This window comes from Nuphar pumila, chromosome 4 (assembly GCF_984573655.1).
Source record: "Nuphar pumila chromosome 4, dmNupPumi1.hap1.1, whole genome shotgun sequence".
Taxonomy (NCBI): domain Eukaryota; kingdom Viridiplantae; phylum Streptophyta; class Magnoliopsida; order Nymphaeales; family Nymphaeaceae; genus Nuphar; species Nuphar pumila.
In genome coordinates, this window is record NC_143252.1 from 121,623,198 (window position 1) to 121,645,706 (window position 22,509).

At 35.2% G+C, this 22,509-nt stretch overlaps 1 protein-coding gene across 1 annotated transcript in view; it reads left to right on the forward strand.

Moving 5' to 3' along the window:
* Positions 1–12,241: 12,241 nt before the first annotated feature.
* The window catches only part of PDE312 (Nucleic acid-binding, OB-fold-like protein), a 59,111-nt gene continuing 48,843 nt past the window's right edge, over positions 12,242–22,509 (forward strand). The window contains exons 1-4 of the mRNA XM_090003388.1: positions 12,242–13,038; positions 14,680–14,739; positions 14,878–14,907; positions 15,172–15,245. Coding sequence (XP_089859514.1) covers positions 12,301–13,038; positions 14,680–14,739; positions 14,878–14,907; positions 15,172–15,245 — 902 coding nt within the window. The 5' untranslated portion in view covers positions 12,242–12,300. The remainder of the gene's footprint in view (positions 13,039–14,679; positions 14,740–14,877; positions 14,908–15,171; positions 15,246–22,509) is intronic.

Below are 22,509 nucleotides of genomic sequence, written 5' to 3' on the forward strand. Positions count from 1 at the left end.
GCAGAAAGAGAAAGAGAAGTGAAGGTAATTGAAGAAGAAGGAGGAGGAGGAGGAAGAGAAGCAAAGACAATTGAAGAAGAAGGAAGAGAAAAGGCAAAGGAAGCAGATTCAGAATATGGAAGAAAAAGAAAGGCAAATGAAGGAGAAAGAGGACGAGGAAGAGAAGGAAAGGCAAAGAAAGGAGAAGGAAAGACAAAAGAAGGAGAAGGAGGACGAGGAAGAAAAAAAAAAGAGAAAGGAAGAAGCAAGCGGAAGAAGAGAATGAAAGGAAATAGAAAAAAAAGAGGATGGACGTGAAGGAGCGAAGGAAGAAGTACAAAAGCAGAGGATGAGAGGGGATGAAGAAGAGAAAAGTATGACCAAGGTACGTAAATCGCTACTATCTGTCGTGATGTACTGATATAGGTATTATTATGTATAGTGATTACTATGTATAGCGATTATTGTGATAGTGATTACTATATATAGCGATTATTGTGATAACGATTACTTTGTATAGCGATTACTATGGCAACGATTACTATGATAATAATTACTATGTATAGCGATTAAGAGGTTACCACGATTTGTAGTTAAGTTTGCTAAATTGTATAGCGATGATACAAGCAAATGAAATGATGTTTGTTAAAAGTGATTTGATACGCAAATCACTCCAATCGACCACGATTTACTCTGATAGGTATTATTGTATATAACGATTATAATTTATAACGATTACTATGTATAATGAGACTAATTGTGATTTGATATTTTATGTTATAGGCAGGTCAGAAGAGAAACAGAGCAGCAGGTGAAAAGCTGAAAGGGCGGTGTCAGTGGCTTGTAGTTCTGTCATGGTACAGAAAACTGAGTGAATATCAAAAGGACCGATTACAAAAGATGCACTTTGGCGGCCTTCTGGACCAACATTATTTTGAAAATTACTGGAACACCATGACCCACCTGGTCAATAAGTAGAACCATAAGACGAACATGTTCCAGTTTGGGGGTTTTGAGATCACCATGACCCTAAAAGATGTGACACGAATTACGGGTCTTAAGTGCCATGGAAGTGCTGCCCTAACACGCGATTCAAACTATAACCCAAGGGATAAGTGCACGACCCTTCTATAAATGTCGATGGAGGAATGGCATGAGTGTATTTCTGGTGGAAGCAATTCCTCATTGATGAAAGTTTATTTTTTCTGTAATAAATGTGAAGGTTGGTCTGCTGCATGTGCATCTGAAGTAGCTGACCAAGAGTTACGTGGCTTCCTTCTTTATTTTTTTGGATTTACTTTATTTTCTGCTTGTTCTGGTTCGAGAATAAGTTACTTGTGGCTGCAGTTCCTGAAAGACTTAGATGAAGTCGAAAACTGGGCATAGGGTGCTACTATGCTCGCACACTTGTATAGTCAACTTTACTGTGCGAGTAAGTATGTAAAAATCGTCAGGAGGTTTTGGCCATTTGTTCAGGTATTTGTTTATTACATATTTAGTACTTGTAGAGTAAGCTCATTTAAGGCTGTAGCCTTACTAATATATTGTCTTTGTAGGCCTAGATGTGAGAGTATATTGTCGCCTTGCATCCTCAGTGTGGCATTGCGGTTTGTAGTTTTCTCAAGATTGGCCAGTGGGTTACAATAAATGTCAATGAGGAAAATGCTTATTCATTTTAGATGGTCTGCAATTAAACGAGGTAAATGGTTTAAAATCGTTGTAATGTTTAGCATTCTTAAGTAATTATCGCTTTAAGATTTTGTCTTTCTTAGTATAAATCATTATCTCCTTAGCATCTAACTTTCATTAGCATAAATTGTTGTAATGTTTAGCATTTTTAAGTAATCATCACTTTAGAATTTTGTCTTCCTTAGTACAAATCGTTATCGCATTTGCATCTAACTTTCATTAGCGTAAATCATTGTAATATTTAAAATTCTTAAGTAATCATCGTATTCAACATTTTGTCTTCCTTAGTACAAATCGTTATCGCATCCAACATTTTACATGAATAATTATGTCTATATCTAAACCACAATCTCGATTGTATAGGTTGTGTGGATATCGTATGGAGATAGGGAGGACAAGGACGATGACGATGATGAGGACGAGGACGAAGAGGTTGTTATTGAGGTTGCGAGTATGTCTGTCTACGATATTTGGCTCTTTAGCAAATGTGAAGCAGAGTTGCAGCATGGTAGTCGAGTACTTCTACAAGTTGACTTGGGATAGTCGACATTAAAAGCGCCAGTGGCATTGAGAAGGAAGATAAATAGTGGTGGGGCCAAGAACGTGAATTGGCACAAACGCCTCAGGAAACAATTGGATAGTTGGAACAAAAGAGGTGTTTATGTCATACCATATGATTATAAATAACTACAATATGACTCTAACTATTTTAAACAATATTGGAACCCATGCATCAAAATTGATAGATTAAGGAGAAACAACCTAAAAGTAAGGTCACTCTTGTCCCTGAGCATGTCATCTTCCAGCATAGACGTAACGCCCATCGTGTATCTTTGGAGGATACTATGATTCCCTTTGTTGTAGTACACAATAAAGAGCAAACACAACTCACAAAGGAGAAGGTAATGTCCGCCAAAAGGTTAGCGATGCTGGAGAGGGAGAATAAAGAGTTACGAAAGCACATGCAGAATTTGGCGTGACAAATGCGATCATTGGTAGAGATGATTACCAGTGGGTTTAATAAGATCAAGGGAATGAAGATGCCATCGAATAAAGAGACTCTACCAAGGCAAAGAAAGAGATAATTTGTGTGTCTATCTGAGTCGTCAAGTGCCAGTGAATAAACATATAATGTGATTTTTGTATCCTGATAATTCTATGTTGTAATTCTATCATTCTTTGTTGTAATTATATAATGTTGTCATTAATAAGTGTAACTCAAAAGTGCCACTGAAAAATTGGCAAGACTACATAAACTTAAGTTTGAAAAATCGTACAAGTTTCCTTTACTTATGTATTCCAAACGTTACAGTGATATATACTATGTAGAGTACTATTTCTACTACGATTTGAACGTTCGAAGCAGCGATTTATACGTTTAAAGCAACAATGATTTATAAAGTTACCATGATTTGTACTTATGTTTGCTAAATTGTATAACAATTATTGGCTTAGGGTTTATTATGTATCGTGATTCCTGTGATAGCGATTACTCTGTTTAGCGATTATAAAGTTACCATGATTTGTACTTGTGTTTGCTAAATCGTATAACGATTACTAGTTTATGGTTTATTATTTATAGCGATTCCTGTGATAGCGATTACTTAATATAGTGATTAATAGGTATAACGATTATGAAGTTACCATAATTTATACTTACGTTTGCTAAATCGTATAGCGATTACTAGTTTTGAGTTTATTATGTATAGTGATTCCTGTAATAGCGATTACTCAGTATAGTGATTACTAGGTATAGCGATTATGGAGTTACCACGATTTGTATTTAGGTTTACTCAATCGTTAAGCGATTACTGGTTTAGGGTTTATTATTTATAGTGTTTTCTTTAAAAGCAAGGAACGTCACATAACATTAGTTTAGGGTCTAGAGTTTAGGGAAACGTCATTTGACATACTACTGATGTTATGCGACGTGTCGTTCATTTACACGTACTAACGTCATTTCAATGACACTAGCAAATGAAAAATGTCTTTTAATTAATACATAATATAATTTATTTATTTATTATATTTTTTTGGGCAAAATTTTTTAAAATGGGTGATACGTGAAATGATGTGAACACACGACATTTCCTTTAAGAGCAAGGAACAAGCGACGTCTCATTTAAAGAAGAACCAAAGCCTTTCTTATAACTTGCTTTGTGAGCAACGAACATGAAAACCGATGTTTCCTTTAGCCTTCTTCATCGCAAAAGTTGTATCGATGTCGAAAGACGTTGCGATTCAGTCGAACGTCTACAAAAAAAAGTACTTTTGATTCCTTTAACCTGCTTCATCTTTTTTATGTCGTATATTTGATTTGTTTTGTGTACTATAGAAAGGAATTGCAATATAATGCTACAGTTCATTTACTGAATATTCAACTAATTTAAGTGTAACATTCACAATATAAGGTGCGGAAAAACTCAGCAAAGTGCTCGAAGAGAACATCAACCGAATGCGAGATGAATTTGTAGAAGGAAACACTATCAATAATTTTGTACGTATGAAACCACTATTAGTTATACATTTACGTATGTCATGGGTATGTATATTAACAAGTGCATATTTGTTGTAAGCAGGTTGTACACGATTTCGTCATATATATTCAAAGCAAGGGAACAACCATACCGTTCCGCGTCATCACCCCTTATTATATGGTATATCGGTTATCTTATATGTTTATTTTCTTTTTTGATTTACTAATGTACCTTCGTGTTTTAAACTTACTATCATTATTGTTTCGTTCAACAGAGTATCGTTCGCTGAATGCCATATGCGATAAGATTTTTAGATGGACTACAATACTGGGGTAACAATGACCAAATGACAGACTTTTGGTCAAGTGAAAAGGTTTGTGACCATATCGATTTAACATGTTGTTTTGATTCTTAATATCGATTTAAAATATTATTTTGATTCTAAATATCAATTTTTAAGATATCAATACAAATTTTCAAATCAATTTGAGATATTGTTCTTAATCTTAATATCGATTTTTATGTTGATTCTTAATATCTATTTAAGATATTGTTTTGATTCTTAATATCAATTTCTATATTGATTCTTAATATCTATTTTTAAGCTATCAATAGGAATTTCCATATCGATTTAAGATATTGTTCTGATTTTTAATATTGATTTCTATGTTGATTCCTAATATCGATTTAAGATATTGTTCTGAATCTTAATATCAAATTCTATGCTGATTCTTAATATCGACTTAAGATATTGTTTTGATTCTAAATATTGATTTTTAAGATATCAATATGAAGTTTCATATCAATTTAAGATGTTGTTTTGATTCTTAATATCGATTTAATATATTGTTTTGATTCTAAATGTCGATTTTTAAGATATCAATAGGATATTTTATATCGATTTAAGATATTTTGATTCTTAATATCGATTTAAGATATTATTTTGATTCTAAATATTGATTTTTAAGATATCAATATGAATTACCAAATCAATTTGAGATGTTGTTCTGAATCTTAATATCAATTTCTATGTTGATTCTCAATATCGATTTAAGATATTGTTTTGATTCTTAATATCGATTTCTATGTTGATTCTTAATATCTATTTTTAAGCTATCAATAGGAATTTTCATATCGATATAAGATATTATTGTGAATCTTAATATCGATTTCTATGTTGATTCCTAATATCGATTTAAGATATTGTTCTGAATGTTAATATTGATTTCTATGCTAATTCTTAATATCGATTTAAGATATTGTTTTGATTCTTAATATCGATTTAAGATATTGTTTTGATTCTAAATATCGATTTGAGATATTATTCTGAATCTTAATATTGATTTTTATGTTGATTCTTAAAATTGATTTAAGATATTATTTTGATTCTTAATATCGATTTCTATGATGATTCTTAATATCTATCTTTAAGCTATCAATAGAAATTTCTATATCGATTTAAGATATTGTTCTGATTCTTAATATTGATTTCTATGATGATTCATAATATCAATTTAAGATATTGTTTTGATTCTTAATATCGATTTATATGTCGATTCTTAACATTGATTTTTATGCCATCAATATTCATTTTTATATCAATTTTGTAAGATATTTTATAATCGATTTGCAGATATTGATTCCTATATTGTGGCAATCGGAAAAGCATTAGGTCTTATACGTGTTGGATGTACGAAAACAACAAATATGGTTCTACAACTCTTTGGACTTTAACGGTGGTGTAGACCGTGACATTGTGCATTTAGTAAGTTTCTATCTATAAGATTATTGTATCTTGTACCATGGTCTGGAATTTACTTGCTTTTGCATAAACCACAGGTTGGATTTTTCAGAGACATGTTGGGTGTTGTCATTGGCCCGTAGAGGCGTCACGGCGTAGAGGATGCTCCTTTACAAAATAATGGCGTTGATTATGATGTCTTTGTAATGAAGTATATTGAAGCAATAAACTATGGACGAGAACCAAAATTCACCGATGTATGTTGTATACTTAAACAAGTTTATTATCCTATATTATTGATGACTACATTTCTATATTGGTCTGACTTTCATTTTTTTTTGTAGGATAATATACCTGAATTTCACACAGAACTATGAAAAAAATTGATGGATTTTCTAATTGTGAAAGATACAAAAACCCAGACTGCAATATTACCTACAAAGCAATGAAGGTTGCGAGGCCCCCAAGAGTAAAAGGAAGTCGTTTTAAACGTCTACATGACCTTAATGATAACGTGAAGAGGGTTACGTTCTATTGTTGAGAGAGAGGAATAACAATTTTTGGTTCAACATTCAATTTGCTGAACATGACCATTTTTTTGTGTACAGACATTTGTAACAGATTTTGTAGATTGTGAATACAAATTTTGTAAGAATGTGTACAAAATTCACATTGATCTAAAAACCAAAGTTATGCACCTGGCACATGTGTGTTGAATACGCAAATCACCACCTTAAGCGCGTAAATCGCAACAATGTAAATTCTGCAGGCACACATTTCAAAATCATAATACAAATATCTTACAAATCAACACTAGTAAACACATAACATCTTACAAGTCGATATAATATTGCATAGTATATTATAAATCGATTCTTAATATTGATTTGTATGCTTATTCTTAATATCGCTTTCTAAGCTATTAATAGGAATTTCTCTCTCGATTTTTATAATATTTTATCATCGATTTGCAGATATTGCTTCTTAACACGATGTCTACTATAAATTTATAGGATATTATAGCAATTTAAGATATTGCTTTGATTCTTAACATCGATTTGTATGCTGATTCTTAATGTCTATTTCTAAGCTATCAATAGGAATTTTCATATCGATCTGTAAGATAAGTTATCGATTTGCAGATTTATAGGATATTATACCGATTTAAGATATTGCTACCAATAAACATCATGTTGATTTGTTGTTTCTTTCTCTTTTTTGCCTTTTATTAGTTATTGTATAAATCGCGATACGACAAATCATTTTTACCGATTTTTGTGAAATATTATTTTGTTTGTTAATATCGATTTGTTAGCTATTATGTTGAATTGCCATATCAATTTGTATTATATTATGCTAAATTATTGTATATCGATTTGTAAGATATTATGTGTTTTCTAGTGTCGATTTTTATGATATTTGTAGAATGATTTTTATTGTAGAATTACAACAAAGAATTATAGAATGCTAAACATTACAATGATTTAAACTAATGAAAGTTAAATGCTACAACTATTTTGTAGCTAAAGAATCTACACGCGATTCTTGTATGTCGTACGATTTTTTTGAATTGAACTGAGTCTGTCATGAAACATATCAACATCAGACACTACATTAAGTTCAACAAGAAATGCAACCATCCTCCTAAAATTATTACATTCCAAAAGACTTGTAAAACTCAAGTCATCGTTCCACTCAAACAGGTCAGGAGGATTTCAAGTTACAACATTATAGTGCACGTTTGTAGGGTATTGCTGCATGTTGGAAATTACACAAGTTAGATATTGATAAGTTGCACGTAATATAATTTACATGTGAAGCAATATACTGTATTACATACATGTTCATGCGAAGGGCTTGGTTGTTTAGGGGGTGGTTGTTTCTTAGACATTTTCTTGTCAACCAATTCTAGTGCATCATTTATCCTTCGACGGCTGCGATCAGAGGCATATTTTCTTTTGCTACTCTTCGCTATGTGAATATTTTTATCAGAATCTATAATGTTTATTCCTGACTTGTCAAAGATCATGTTTACACTTCAGTGCAACTTCTTATAAGGGTCAGGTATAGCGTGATTTTCACCTACACTGTTCGATCTCATTTTCTTACATTGGTCTTCATGAGCTGTAACAGACTGATGGTGAATTAACTGCACTTTTTCAAATAATTCTCTTGACACTTTTCTCATACATACATAAGTTTCTTGGCTTTTTTATGCCAAATCTGTAATATGCATAAGTGACCTACATAGTTGTTGGTAACGGCAGGCTATGTAGCACTTCTCATCAACAACAGATGGACTGACATTATTTGTATCCAATAATTCAATCTTTGCTTGTCTTATCCATTTTCGCATTAAATATGACTTAAGTATTTTTTGTATCTTCTGTTGATTAAGTGTCTTTAATGCATGACAACATAAAATACCTTTGAATTCAAACATTTTGTACGTATATTCAATTGTTCTATTGTCAATGTTGTACGTAACATGTGCTTCTTTGTTTTTTGGAAGCTCTTCGCCCTCTCATACAACATGGTATTTATGCATATTCCCAGTTTGCATATGTCCTTCTATGTTGCAATTCATAACCTGTATAACCTCTTTCTTAGTTTATTCAAATACAGTTAGTGTATACAGATCTGCAGGTCACATCAATATTTTTATGCCCAAAGTTATAGGGCAGGTGTTGAAGCATTTCACATCTTGTTCAAGCTCATTCTGTCTAAGACCGTCTACAAATAATTCATATTGTTCCATAAAACAAAACATTGTTAAACATGAATACAATATTTTTTTCAGTGTGACATGTATAGATTCAACTCTTTGTGTGTTTATCATACCTGCAGAAAAGTATTGTCTTTCATATGCCAATGTCCACTTCTTTTTGTCTGCATATAAATGTTGTAACCACACAGTTTTTAAGGTCGTATATCTGAATCATTTGCTCCCAACCAGACATAAATGTGACCTCGTCTATACTCTCAAGTATACACTTTCTAAAGTTTTTATCAAACCTTGTCTTCTGATTAAAAATGTGTCCTATGTTCTTTGCTGCATTTTGAAAGATATGCCACAAACATAGGCGATGATGTGCATATGGTCATACATGAGATGCTGCAACCGCAATTGCGTGATCACCATCTGTAAGTACAACTCTAAGGTGCTTTCCATTCATTGCCTGTGTAAATACTCCGAACAACCACTCAAAGGTTTCTTTGGTCTGGTCATACAAAAAAGTGCCACCTGATATGCAACTCTGTGAGTGATGGTTCACTTCGACAAACTGCGCAAATGGCCAGTGTTTTGTATTAATCTTCACTGTCGTATAAAAAACAAGCAAATCATTAAAAAATTCATAATCTACTCTTGACTTTGAATCTGCCCAAAACATATTCACAGCATACCCATCTTCATCCAGTTGCATTGCACTAAAGAAACCAGGGTCATTGCTTGAAATCTTCTGTAGATAATCAACCAAAGAACATATTCCTTCATTCTTCATGTTGTCTGACCTCTTCATTTTCAAGTGGTTTCTTAGATCCATATCTGTGAATGATACATTCTCGCAATCACCATCTATGTGCATGCACAAATTGTATGTCTTCCTTGGTGCAATGTCGGCGCTATCAGCTATTTCAGCAATTGCAGCATGCGCTTCAGTTACTTTACGATGTGACCTTAACATAGGAGTCATAAATGAAACGACTAATTTATGGTTATGATCATTGATTAAAGTACGAACTACATATTTCTCATTCAAAAGTCTTCTTAACATCATTCTCGCTGGACAACCACATCTTGAATCTAGCTTGCTTCTTGTTAGATTTTCACTTGACTTCTTCCAACCTTGATTAGAACAAACATATGCCTTTTTTACCATGACACCCTGTGCATTTTTTGCCCAAGAATACCTTCTAACACTGAAGTCAAGTTTTAAGACATAATCATTATAAAATTTGTATGCAACTTCCTTATTATTAAACTGCATTCCCTCTACGGGAACAAAGTCAAGTGTACTATCATATAGACTTGAGGTCCCTGCACCTTTGTCAAGTGCACTGTCATGATCGTCTATCTCATTATCGAATTGCATTTCGTCTGCTGAAATATAAAAGTTAAGAGTGATTCCAATACCTGCACTCTTCTTATCATGTGCATCATTAGTACACATATTCACTTCTTCAGGTGCGTCGATAGTACAAATGTTCGTTGCTCCGTGACTTTCCAATGATTAAGATACATCATCTTCACTCCAACTAGTTGATAAGCTCAACACTGTCATGAGCAAAATATTAATTTGTGTTAGTCAGCGCATATGTTTAGTATGATTTATTCACGATGCACATAACAACGACTACCAATTAGTTAAGCAAGTCAAATAAATGACTGAATGAATCACAATATCAATGCAACAACATGATAACTTACAAATTGATTATAACAAATAAAACCATATCTCATAAAATGACACTAGAAAACACATAATATCTTACAAATCGATATATGATAATTCAGCATAATATATTACAAATCGGTATATGACAATTTAACATAATATCTTACAAATCGATATACGACAATTCAACATACTATATTACAAATCGATATTAACAACCAAAATAATATCTCACAAATCGATACTGAAAAATACATAATATCTTATAAATCGATATACGATAATTCAGCATAATATATTATAAATTGATCTTAACAAACAAAACAATATTTTACAAATCGATAATAGAAAACACATAATATCTTATAAATCGATATACGACAATTCAACATAATATATCACAAATCGCTATTAACAAACAAAACAATATCTCATAAATCGATACTAGAAAATACATAATATCTTACAAATTGATATACGACAATTCAACATAATATATTACAAATCAATATTAACAACCAAAACAATATTTCACAAATCGATACTAGAAAATACATAATATCTTACAAATCGATATACAATAATTCAACATAATATATTACAAATCGATATTAACAAACAAAATAATATCTCACAAATTGATATACATGTTACTACAACCGTGATTTGTGTTACATTGCATATACTGAGTGAATGAATGATACCAGATAGGGTAGAGGCCCTTGCTCGCATCTGTAACCAAGCATTCTTGTGAACAGATCCCACCGCCTTATAAATATCTTCAAGTTTCCAACCATCGAAACGATAAAATCTACTTGTAATAACAAAACGCCTTAATAACACTCACGACAATATACGTTCTTCAACAATAGCATGATGACATGGAAAGGTACTCACGACCCTTTAATGACACTTGTTGGAATGTTTGTGCGTCAATGTTTTTTTTTCATACTGCCTAACGAAAATGAAGAAGAAGAGAAGACTGTAAAAAAAGATGGCCGACAATCCCCCTACGATGCCCACCAATGATCAAACCAGTCATTCAATTTATAATTATCTCCATGAGGTAGGAACAAACCCAGGAATGTTTTCTATCTAACATAAGGCAAGAACGAGAAGGCGGCCATGTGTTGTAACACAAGCTAAAAACAAAGGCGAAACATGCAAATATATTTACGGGGAGCAGTAAGATATTTTCGTCTAACACATATCTATCTTACGGGAGAACATTTTCGTCAAAAGCATATCTACCTTTTTTATATGATATTTTATTATAAAGTGGTAGGCAACATTGGCATATGAATTATCACGGGTCGCAAGATATTCCTTCGTATACACCAGGACACGCAAATTTGTGTTTCGGGGAGACTACACAACACCCTCTCGACTTCCAATTAAGATATGTTATTTATTTTTTTAATGTAGAAAAGAATATAAAACATTTGGATTCTGACCCTTTCTTTTTTATGGTATGGGATTTTGGACTATGGATTTGACAAAGATCAGGTTGGGTCGGACTCGGACCAGTGATCGTCACCTTACAATCCGACCCGGTCTAAACTCAACTCAGGCCCAAAAGATGTCATAAAGATACGTAGATACGAGGGCAGGAGGTGGGTTCGACTCAATGTTTGGAACATTTTTAAAGAATTGTACATGAGGACACAGAAAATTTTAATTTGTTAATCAGAAAAAAAATTACTTTTAATATTTTAATATTTAATAATCTGTTTTTTTATATAATTTTTTTTCTTAATTGAAATATATCAAAATGATATCCACGCGCGTGTTGGTGTCATCAGCTTTCTCCGTTCGTGTCATTAGGGACACGCGGCCAGAATGGCATGTGTCTTGAAGGATACGTTGGATATTTTATAGAAAAGGTAAGGGCAGAATGGTGATCTTCTTCGAATCGTGCTATCTCTCTGATATTTTGAACTTTTAGCTGCAATTCACTTGAGGTTTTATCCAGTAACCTCTTCTTCTTCTTCTTCTTGAGGAAGCAGGAGACAAGAGGATGGAAACCCTAACACTCTTCTCTCCCGCCTTTCTAAACCCGAGCCCTAACACCAACACCAAGACAGCGTCCTCCTCCTTCGCCAAATTCCGGCTGCATTTCGCCGGAAAGCTTCGGCCCTTGGACAGTTTCCTGCGGTATGCGGGCGGTGGGTCATCTGACGAGTTCCCCGTCGACGACTCGTACTTGGAGAAATTCAAGCCCAAGAGCAAGGAGACGGAGGATGAGGCGCGGCGCCGGAATTGGATAGAGCGCGGCTGGGCCCCGTGGGAGGAGGTCCTGTCGCCTGAGGCGGATTTCGCCCGGAAGAGCCTCAACGAGGGGGAGGAGGTGCCTCTGCAGACGCCGGAGGCGATCGAGGCGTTCAGGATGCTGAGCCCGAAGTACAGGAGGAAGAAGATGGAGGAGAGCGGGCTCAGCGAGGACGAGTGGTTGAAGAAGCAGTTCGAGATCAAGGGGGAGATTCCGGAGCCGCTGAAGACGGCCTGGAACGGGTCGCTGGTGCTTCTGAAGATCCCGCCGAGGGATTGGCCTCCTCCGGGGTGGAGGGTGGACAAGCGGGAGCTGGCGTTTATCCGGGAGGCGCACAAGTTGCAGTCTATTAGGATCGACCCGAACAACGTGGAGGCTGCCATTGAAGCACAGGAAGCGTCCTTTTCTCGGTACGAGATGTTCCTGAAGCAGTATAGGGTCTGGGTGGAGGCCAATAGGGAGAGATTGGAGGATGAGTCTTATGAGGTTTGATGTTGGTTCTCAGACTTCCTCTTCCTCTTACGTTTAGTTTTCTGATAAGTTGTGCAACATTATAGTTGTAATTACGATGATGACGACGATGATGATAATGAGTTTCAATGGTTATGTGTGGAACGATACACCAAATAGTACCAAAGGCAACAGAAAATGGCAAAAGAAATGGAAGTTTCGTTATTGCAACAACAGTAACTAGTGGTAGAGGTGATGGCGGTGACAGTGGAAACATAAGTACCAGCGTGGTAGTAGCAAGTGTTATTCTTGTTGCATTAATTACAATCACAATAGCAACTAATTAACGATATTGATAGCAAAAAGAATGCTCCTAGGTGAAACAATACCAAAATATGCCAGCAGTAGCGTTAGTGGTGAAATTGGTCATCATGGTATTTGTTGTAGTGGGTGATGGTGGTACCGATGCTGTTGGTGCCAGTACCATTGGTAATAATAGCAGCAGTACCAATACCTTTAGTTAATGTGGCTGATGGCCTCTTGGTGGTGCTCTGGTTGGATTGTTTCAGTGCTCAAAGTTTCCAACATGCCCTCTTACAGGTTTATCGAAAATTCTATTTTATAGATATTTCCTTGTCCTGGGTTTTCTGTGCCTAATTTGTTTGTGAGATCGTGAGAATTTTTAGTGTGTTCAGTATCTGCCATTGCTTAGAAACATTTACTGGGGTGGTGTTCTGATCCATTACTCTATACCTAGTTTCTTCACTAGGCTGAACAAGAGAAACCTACTTGTCGTAAATATTTTGATGGTTAGAGCGTTTAATCCTCAAGAAATTAGATGAAATATTACTGGGTTGGTTGGTTGCTTCTATACTTCGTTGTGAACCAGGCTAAAGAATAGTTTCTTGCTTTATATGCACAAATATTAGATATACACGTTTTTAGTGCTCAATAAGTAATGTCCAAAACTTAAAAAAATAAGACTGACAAAAGATTGTAAATTGAGATGACAAGTAAAACTATGGCAGAAAACCAAAAGGAATTTGGAAACATGATTGTACGGCTGGGCAACAGGCTGGCCCGAGCCAGTATTTTTGATGGGCTGATGGGCCATTGACCAGGCTGAGCCCTGTTAAGCCTGGACCATGAAATTGATGACATATAAAGAATTCATTGACTAACATTGTTATAATTGTTTTGGCCTCAAGGATTTATGGTTCTGATGATTTAACAGGTAAGCAAGCAAGTGAATCTCAAAGTTTAATTTGACAATCATGAAATAGGTGTAGAATAAAAACAGCTGATGCAAAATGAGATTAACAATCCATAAAGTTTTCTTTTTAGTGAAGCCCCTCATTCCTTCCCCTTTATGATGACATGGATATATGAGAAGAGCCAAGAGGTAAAACGTGAAAAGGAAAGATTTCCAAAATATATGTTTTGGTATGCATGTAATTTTCCAGGACAGGTGTGTCTCAATTTGCAGTTTTTCTTTTGTCTTCAACTTTTCTCCTTTTCTTAATCTCAAACTGTAACCGTGTAGCAGGGGTAGTTTAATGTGCAGCACAGACATTTTGATGTTGGTACCAACAGGTGCTGCTGAATTATTTTGCGTGTATGTTCTTATGAGATGAACTATATCATTTTTTTTTGTAATTATTGGTTGTTCTTATTCAGTTTGATCAAGATTATTATCCTGGTAGGAGAAAGAGAGGCAAGGATTACAATGAAAGCATGGTATGTTTAATGTACACCTTATTTATTTGTTTATTTATTTTCTATGTATAATTATCCTCATTTGCATCAGGTTTTTCCTTAAAGATTGACTAAATTTGTCTCTTTTTTCATGCCTGATCATCGAAATTCCATGAACAGTATGAACTTCCACTTCTGTATCCAGGACAGGTATGCATCATGTTACATTTTAATGTGAGATTACTGCTGTCTTTGATTTCATGTGACTGGACTAGAAGTTAAATCTTACTTATTTGCAAATAACATTTTGGTTAATGATTACTACATGTTGAGTGGCTCTGCAATTCGTTTTCCATAAGTGATATCCATGTTTTTCTAGTTGTATTCATAATTTTTTGTAAATTGTAAATGTAACATGAACGGCTTTACAATTTGCTTTTGAATCACAGTAATTTATCTTTTACATTTTCACAGATTTGTGCAGGAAAAGTGACCAGTATACACCTCTATCAGGGTGCATTTGTAGACATTGGCTGTGTGCACGATGGGTAAACTTTCTGTCATGTTCTTAAGAGTTTATTCTGCAGATCTGTTTGTCATATATCACGTGCCTGTAAATAATTGTTATAATCTTAAGTCCTGTAAGTACAGAAAATGTGCTAATGATGAGTGTCATTGCAGCAAAGAGCTCACGCATTGCTAATAGATGACAAAATTTGACTTTCTCAAAAAAGAAAAAAAGAAAAAAAGAAAAAAAGAAAAAAAAAGTTCCTCTCCCATATTATCTTCTTTGTATTCTATGTCACATGGGTGCGGGTGCGGGGGTGCGGCAAAAAATATATATATATATATATATATATATATATATATATATATATATATATATATATATATATATATATATATATATAAAATTTCTACAGGGGAGGGGTCGAGCCCCCTCCCTGTGCTCTCTGTGTGCAGGGGAGGGGCCGAGTCCCTCTCTGCGCTCTCTGTGTGCAGGGGAGGGGCCAAGCCCCCTCCCTGCACTCTCTGTTTGGCAGGGGAGGGGCCGAGCCCCCTCCCTACGCCCTCTTTGTGCAGGGGAGGGGCCGAGCCCCTCCCTGCGCTCTTTGTGTGCAGGGGAGGGGCCGAGCCCCCTCCCTGCACCCCCTTTGTGCAGGGGAGGGGTCGAAGAGGAGATCAGAGGGAGTCATAGGGGAGAGGAGGAGAGCAGCGGGAGTCAGAGAGGAGAGAGCGTACCTGAGGAGGAGAGCAGAGGCAGAGCGCTCGGCGGCGGTGTCGGGGTCCGGCGGAGGCTTTAGAGGAGAGGTCGGGAGGAGATGAAGGGAGGATTAGGGCAAAAAAAATGCCCTAATCCTCCCTCAGCAGCAAAGTTCATCGTGCTTAATTTTTTTTTAAAGTCTAAAAATTAGACACAAATGACCCTGGGTGCGTTGACCGCACCCAGGGTCGGGTTGACTGCACCGGGTGCCGCACCCGCATTGCGTTGCGTCGATGCAGGTGCGGCACCCGGTTTGCCGAGTCCCTGTGACATAGTTTGTATTCAATCAGTGAAATGTGAGGAGGGACTGAGGGGTAATGCTGGTGCACCATTCTGAAAGTACACATTTTACATAGGTGTCATTGCATGAGGGCTCACTTGGCAATCTCCTTTTGATCTCCAATTACAATTCTTCCTTAGTTTCTTCTTTGAACAAGAACAAAACACTACTTTAATATCCGTTGTTGGTATATATGGTTAGATATTATGGATTATGGAAGTTTGTTAATCTTTTTATGAAGCATTTTAAAGCATTAATTGGTGAAACCAGTTGGTTGATGTTTTGGACAAATACGTCAGCCGAACCAAATGATGATGTTAGTGCTGGCATGGATCCTAAGACAGCTTGAGTTTTTTTTTTCCCTTAACAAACCAAGAATTTGATTCAGATATGTAAGCTAGATCTGATCCAGATTTCTATGTGGGCATGTATTTAAAGAACTTCAAATTTAGCAAAAGTTCCAAAATAGGTGTGGTGTGAGTTTGTGGGGGCCACATCATGTTGCATTCAATCTCCAACATGAAAAGATTGTATGACCTGGTCAAAGATAACCATATTGTTAAGAAATGTATAAAATGTTATATCACTAGTCATGTGCTACCCCTTTTCCTTCTAATATTCTTTTGTGCATTACAACCTAATCAGGGGTAGTTTTGGCATATTTCTTTTTCTCCTTTTTATCTTGTATTGGACCTAAAGGGAGTCAACCTTTAAAGAGGGACTCACCTTCACATTTAGCAGAAAATTGGCAATGCAGAAACACCTATGCGTGAAATAAGATCAACAAATCTGAATTTACATGCAGATTTTCAGATGCATGAACAATAACCGTCAAAAATTCAGAAATACAAGAATACTTTCAGATGCACGATCAAGAAGGTCAACAGATCTGAAGTATCTCTATATATATCCATATATACTCAGATGCATAAACAAGAAAATTGACAAATCTGAGTACATATATATATATATTCAGTATGCATAAGTAGCTAAAATCGATAACCTGAACTACATGCATATTCAGATACATTATCAAGAAAATCGACATCTCTGTATTCGGATGCATGCTTTATAAAATTGACATGCATATTTTCAAATTAGATGCACAAGGAAAATCGACAATCTTGAAAGACATTCTCTCTCTCTCTCTCTATATATATATATAATCAGCAACATATATCTATATATATCGCTTTGAAATCAGATTTACCCTTTTTTTCACTCTAAACCTATGCCCAAATCAATTTATACATATTCCTTTCCTGTACGAATTAAGAGAGAAATCCGTACCTTGATTCGTAGTGTGAAAAACTTAAAAAAATCGATAGATGCTGAATATATTTTTCTTTTCTTCTTTTTTTCTTTTCTTTTTTTCTCTCTTTCTTCTCTCTCTCCACACGATTTTTGCTCTCTCTCATTTTTTTCTCTCTATCCCACTCTTTCTCTCTCTTTCTCTCTATCCCACTCTTTCTCTCTCTTTCTCACTATCTCTCTCTCTAGAACTTGAGTTCTTGAGAGAGGCTCTAACCCACCTTTTTATATTTTGTTTAAGGCTTCTAGAGAGGAGGTGACGTTCACTCTAGATGCCTTTCCTTAATGACTTGAGTTCTACTTCCTTATCCATTTACAACAACAACAACAACTACGCCTTCATCCCAAAACAATTAGGGTTGGCGATATGAACCAATAAAGAAAATCATTCTGGGTCTTCCACATGAATCCTTCTCCTCCAATCATTTCTATCCAATGCCATGTCCTCGGTGAGGTTCAAAGCATTCATATCCTTTCCTATCATCTCCATCCAAGTCTTCTTAGGCCTACCCCAACCTCTTTTAACTAATATATTTTCCCATTTCTCCATCCTTCTAACTGGAGCATCATTAGGCCTTCGCCAAATATGTCCAAACCACCATAAACGATTCTCTCTCATCTTATTTTCAATGGATGCAACGCCTACCTTCTTACGTATCTCCTCGTTTCGAATTTTATCTTTTATTGTATTTTCACACATCCATCTAAGCATACACATCTCAGTTACACTCATTTTTTGAATATGATGTCTCTTGGCAGCCCAACATTCCGTACCATATAGTAAAGCGGGCCTAATTGTCGTCCTATAAAACTTTTCCTTCAACCGCAATGGCATTCTACGATCGCACAACACTCCAGTTGCACTTTTCCATTTCATCCACACAACCTTTATCCTATGATTTACATCTCCATCAATTTCTCCATACTTTTGAATGATAGATCCCAAATATTTGAAACAGTCATCCACCGGTATTTCTTGTTCACCAAGCTTCACTACACTCCTATCACTACTTCGTTGCTTACTAAACCGACATTCCATATATTTTGTCTTACTCTTACTGAACTTAAAACCGCTTGCTTCCAATGTCTGTCTCCATAATTCTAACTTAGCATTAACCCCAGCTCTAGACTCATCAATCAAAACAATATCATCAGCAAACAACATACACCACAACACATTTTCTTGAATTGATCTCGTAAGCTCATTCATCATTATAGCAAATAGGAAAGGGCTTAATGCAGATACTTGATGTAACCCAACCGTTATAGGAAAATTGGTTGTCACCCCTCCACAAGTGCAGACATTGGTTACTACTCCTTCGTACATATCTTTAATTATACTAATGTACTTAAGAGAAACACCTTTCTGTAATGAGATATTGCGGAAATATAAAAAGTGCTTATAAGCACTTACAACAATGAATAAAAGAGACAATATCACAAGTCCACTAAGGGACAAAGCAAGCACAAGCCTTTAAGAAGGCAACAATATAAAAAGCCTCTTATTGAAAAAAGAGAAAGCTCTCAAGAATGAAAATATACAAGGGGTTCACCCCTATTTATACAAGAGGGAGATGAAAGAAAAGGAGGGCCAAGGGCCTCAAAAGGAGAGCCCAAAAGGGGTCTCCCATGGAGTCATTGGGAGCCCCCAAAGGTCACATTTGTGACCGTTGGGGGTTCCAACGACTCTATGGTTGGAGCCCCTTTTGGGGCCTAAAAAATACAAAAAAAGAAAATAAAAAAATAAAAAAAAGAAATTACATTTTAACAAAAAATAAAAATAGTTATTTTCTAAAACAACTATGTGAAATTACAAAAATACCCCTATCAGGTATTGATGTAATATATATATATATATATATATATATATATATATATATATATATATATATATATATATATGAAGTACATTTTAACAGCCCCCTCAAACTTTACGGGGAAATGACAGAAAGTTTGCCAAGAAGAAACATAAAGCGGGGAGCCGGAAGAGCTTTAGTAAAGAAGTCCGCCAACTGATATTCTGAAGTGACATACGGTAAAACAATTGTTCCTCGTAAGTATTCGTCACGAACATAGTGGCAATCCATTTCGATATGTTTGGTACGCTTATGGAAGGTATGATTGCTTGTAATATAGATGTCACTCTTGTTATCGCAACATAATTTTGAAGCTTCAGTAATATCAACCCCCATGTCTTTAAGCAGGCTTCGAAGCCATACAAGTTCCATTGTTGTGGTTGCCATAGCCCGATACTCAGCTTCAGTAGATGATAGTGAAACTTTCTGCTGCTTCTTGCGTCGCCAGACAATCAAAGAGTCTCCTAAAAAGACACAAAACCCAGTAGTTGAGACTCGATCATTAGGATTACCTCCTCAATCTGCATCAGTATAAGCAAGAAGATTCAAGGAAGAAGAGAATAATAGAAATAGCCCTTTATTGATGGTGTTCCGAATGTAGCGGATGATCCGGAGAACAACACTCATATGCACAGTTGTAGGAGCATGCTGAAATTGACTATTTGAGTGAACCGCATGGGTGATATCCGGTCTGGTGATGGTTAAATAGGTGAGAGATCCAATGAGTTGTCTGTAGGGTGTGGGATCTTCCAGAAGAACCCCATCCTCCAACCGTAATTTGGCATTAATAACCTCGGGAGTCTCTACTTTTTTATCATCAGAAATCCCAGACTTAAAACATATATCTGCAGCAAGCTTCATCTGTGACAAAATATATCCTCGAGAAGAGTATGCAACTTCAATTCCAAGAAAGTATCTAAGAAAACCTAAATCAGACATATCAAAATTATTTTTTAACATATTTTTAACATCAATAATACTATTTTGATCATTCCCAGTGATAATCATATCATCAACATAAAGTAACAATATTACGATACTAGTACCTGCATTTTTAACAAAAAGAGCAGTGTCAGTAATAACAAAAGTGAAATCCTAATTTTATCATGATATCACTGAAACGATCATACCAAGCCTTAGGGGCTTGTTTAAGGCTATACAATGCTTTTAAAAGCCGAAGAGTTTGACCTTGCTTAATATTAATTCTGGGTGGTGGATTCATGTAAACTTCTTCACTTAAACTTCTATTTAAAAAGGCATTTTTTACATCAAGTTGATAAATAGGCCATTTTTTGGTTGATGCGACAACTATTAAAGTCCTGACATTGGTCATTCGAGCTACGAGAGCGAATGTTTCTTCATAATCAATTCCATATTCTTGTGAGTATCCCTTAGCGACTAACCTAGCTTTATATCGTTCCAAAGAGCCATAGCTTTTAGTTTTGACTTTGAAGACCCAGCGACACCCAATAGGTTTTTTGTGTGGGGGTAGATTAACTATTTCCCAAGTATTAGCTTTTTTTAGTGCATTTAGTTCAACTTGCATTGCTTCAACCCAATGTGGTATAGATTTAGCTTGATTATAGTGAGCGGGTTCAAAATAAGAATGTAGGGTTATTAAACATGCTCGATAGTTGGGCGTTAAGGAATCATAGGATACAAACCTATTTGGGGTATTGATATTCTAGAAGAATGTCTAACTTGTGGTTCCTCAGTAGACTCAGAAATTTGAGAGTATTTTTTGAGGGCACTAATAGGGTTTTCTTAATTTCTTCTTGAGTAAACATTCATATTTGTATTATTATCATTAGAGGGTATTATATCAAGATTGGATGCCTCACATGTATCTTCTATGCTTTCAAGGAAATCTTTGTGTATGTCATCAATAAGATCATATAAAAATATGTAATCAATTTCATTTGTTTCTTCTATTTTATCAAAACCATTCTCTTCTTCTAGAAATGTTACATCTTTTGAAACATATAATTTATCATTCTTAAAATCATAACATCTATACCCTTTTTGATTTTCACCATATCCTAGAAAAACACATTCAATTGCTTTTGGAGACAATTTATCTCTTTTATGCAATAGGACAAAGCATTTGCAACAAAAAATACGAAGACGATTGAAATCGGGTGAAAGTTTAAAGAGCTTTTCATAGGGAGAAGCATTTTTTAATTTAGAAGAGGGCATTCTATTGATTAGATAAGTTGCAGTTAGAACGACTTCGGCCCAAAACTTCTTTGGAATATTTCTAGAAATAAGTAATGTTCTAGCGGTTTCTACAATGTGCCTATGTTTCCTTTTCGGTAGGCCATTTTGTTGAGGGGTCTTAGGACATGATTTTTGATGACAAATTCCATTTTGGGTTAAATAATTTTGAAATTCGTGAAATAAATATTCACCACCGGAATCGGTTCTCAAAATAGATATGTTACTTTGGAATTGATTTTGAATTTTCCTATGAAAATCTTTAAAGAAGGTAAATACTTCTGACTTATGACTAAGAAAATAAATCCAAACATACCGAGTAAAGTCATCAATAAAAGTAACATAATAAGAATAACCCCCTTTAGACATAACCGGAGAAGGCCCCCAAACATCCGAATGCACCAATTCAAAAGGTCTTGATGAAAAAAAAGTTCTAGTTGGAAATGGAATAGACTTCATTTTTCCAAAAATACAATCTTTGCAACTAATTTCTTTTTCCTTACAAAATTTGTTTCCAAAGGGAAAAAGATACATTTTGGAATAACTTGGATGACCAAGTCTTTTATGCCAAGTTTCCATATTTTTTTCTTGGACATAAGAACAAAAATAATTTGTAGGAAGATCGAGATTGTCCATATAGTAGAGGTCTCCCTTTCTATGGCCTTGCCAATCCGCTTCTCGGACCGGAGATCTTGCACAAAAAAACCATTAGATGAGAAAAATATTTCACATCCATGGTCGGCAATTTGGAAGACCGAAAAAATGTTTAAATTTAGTTTGGGAACAACTCTTACTTTTGGAACACAAAATTTTTGAGAATCTTTAAAAGAGCCAATACTTGAAATTTTTAAAAAGGTTCCATCGGCCGTAGAGACACAAGAATCCTT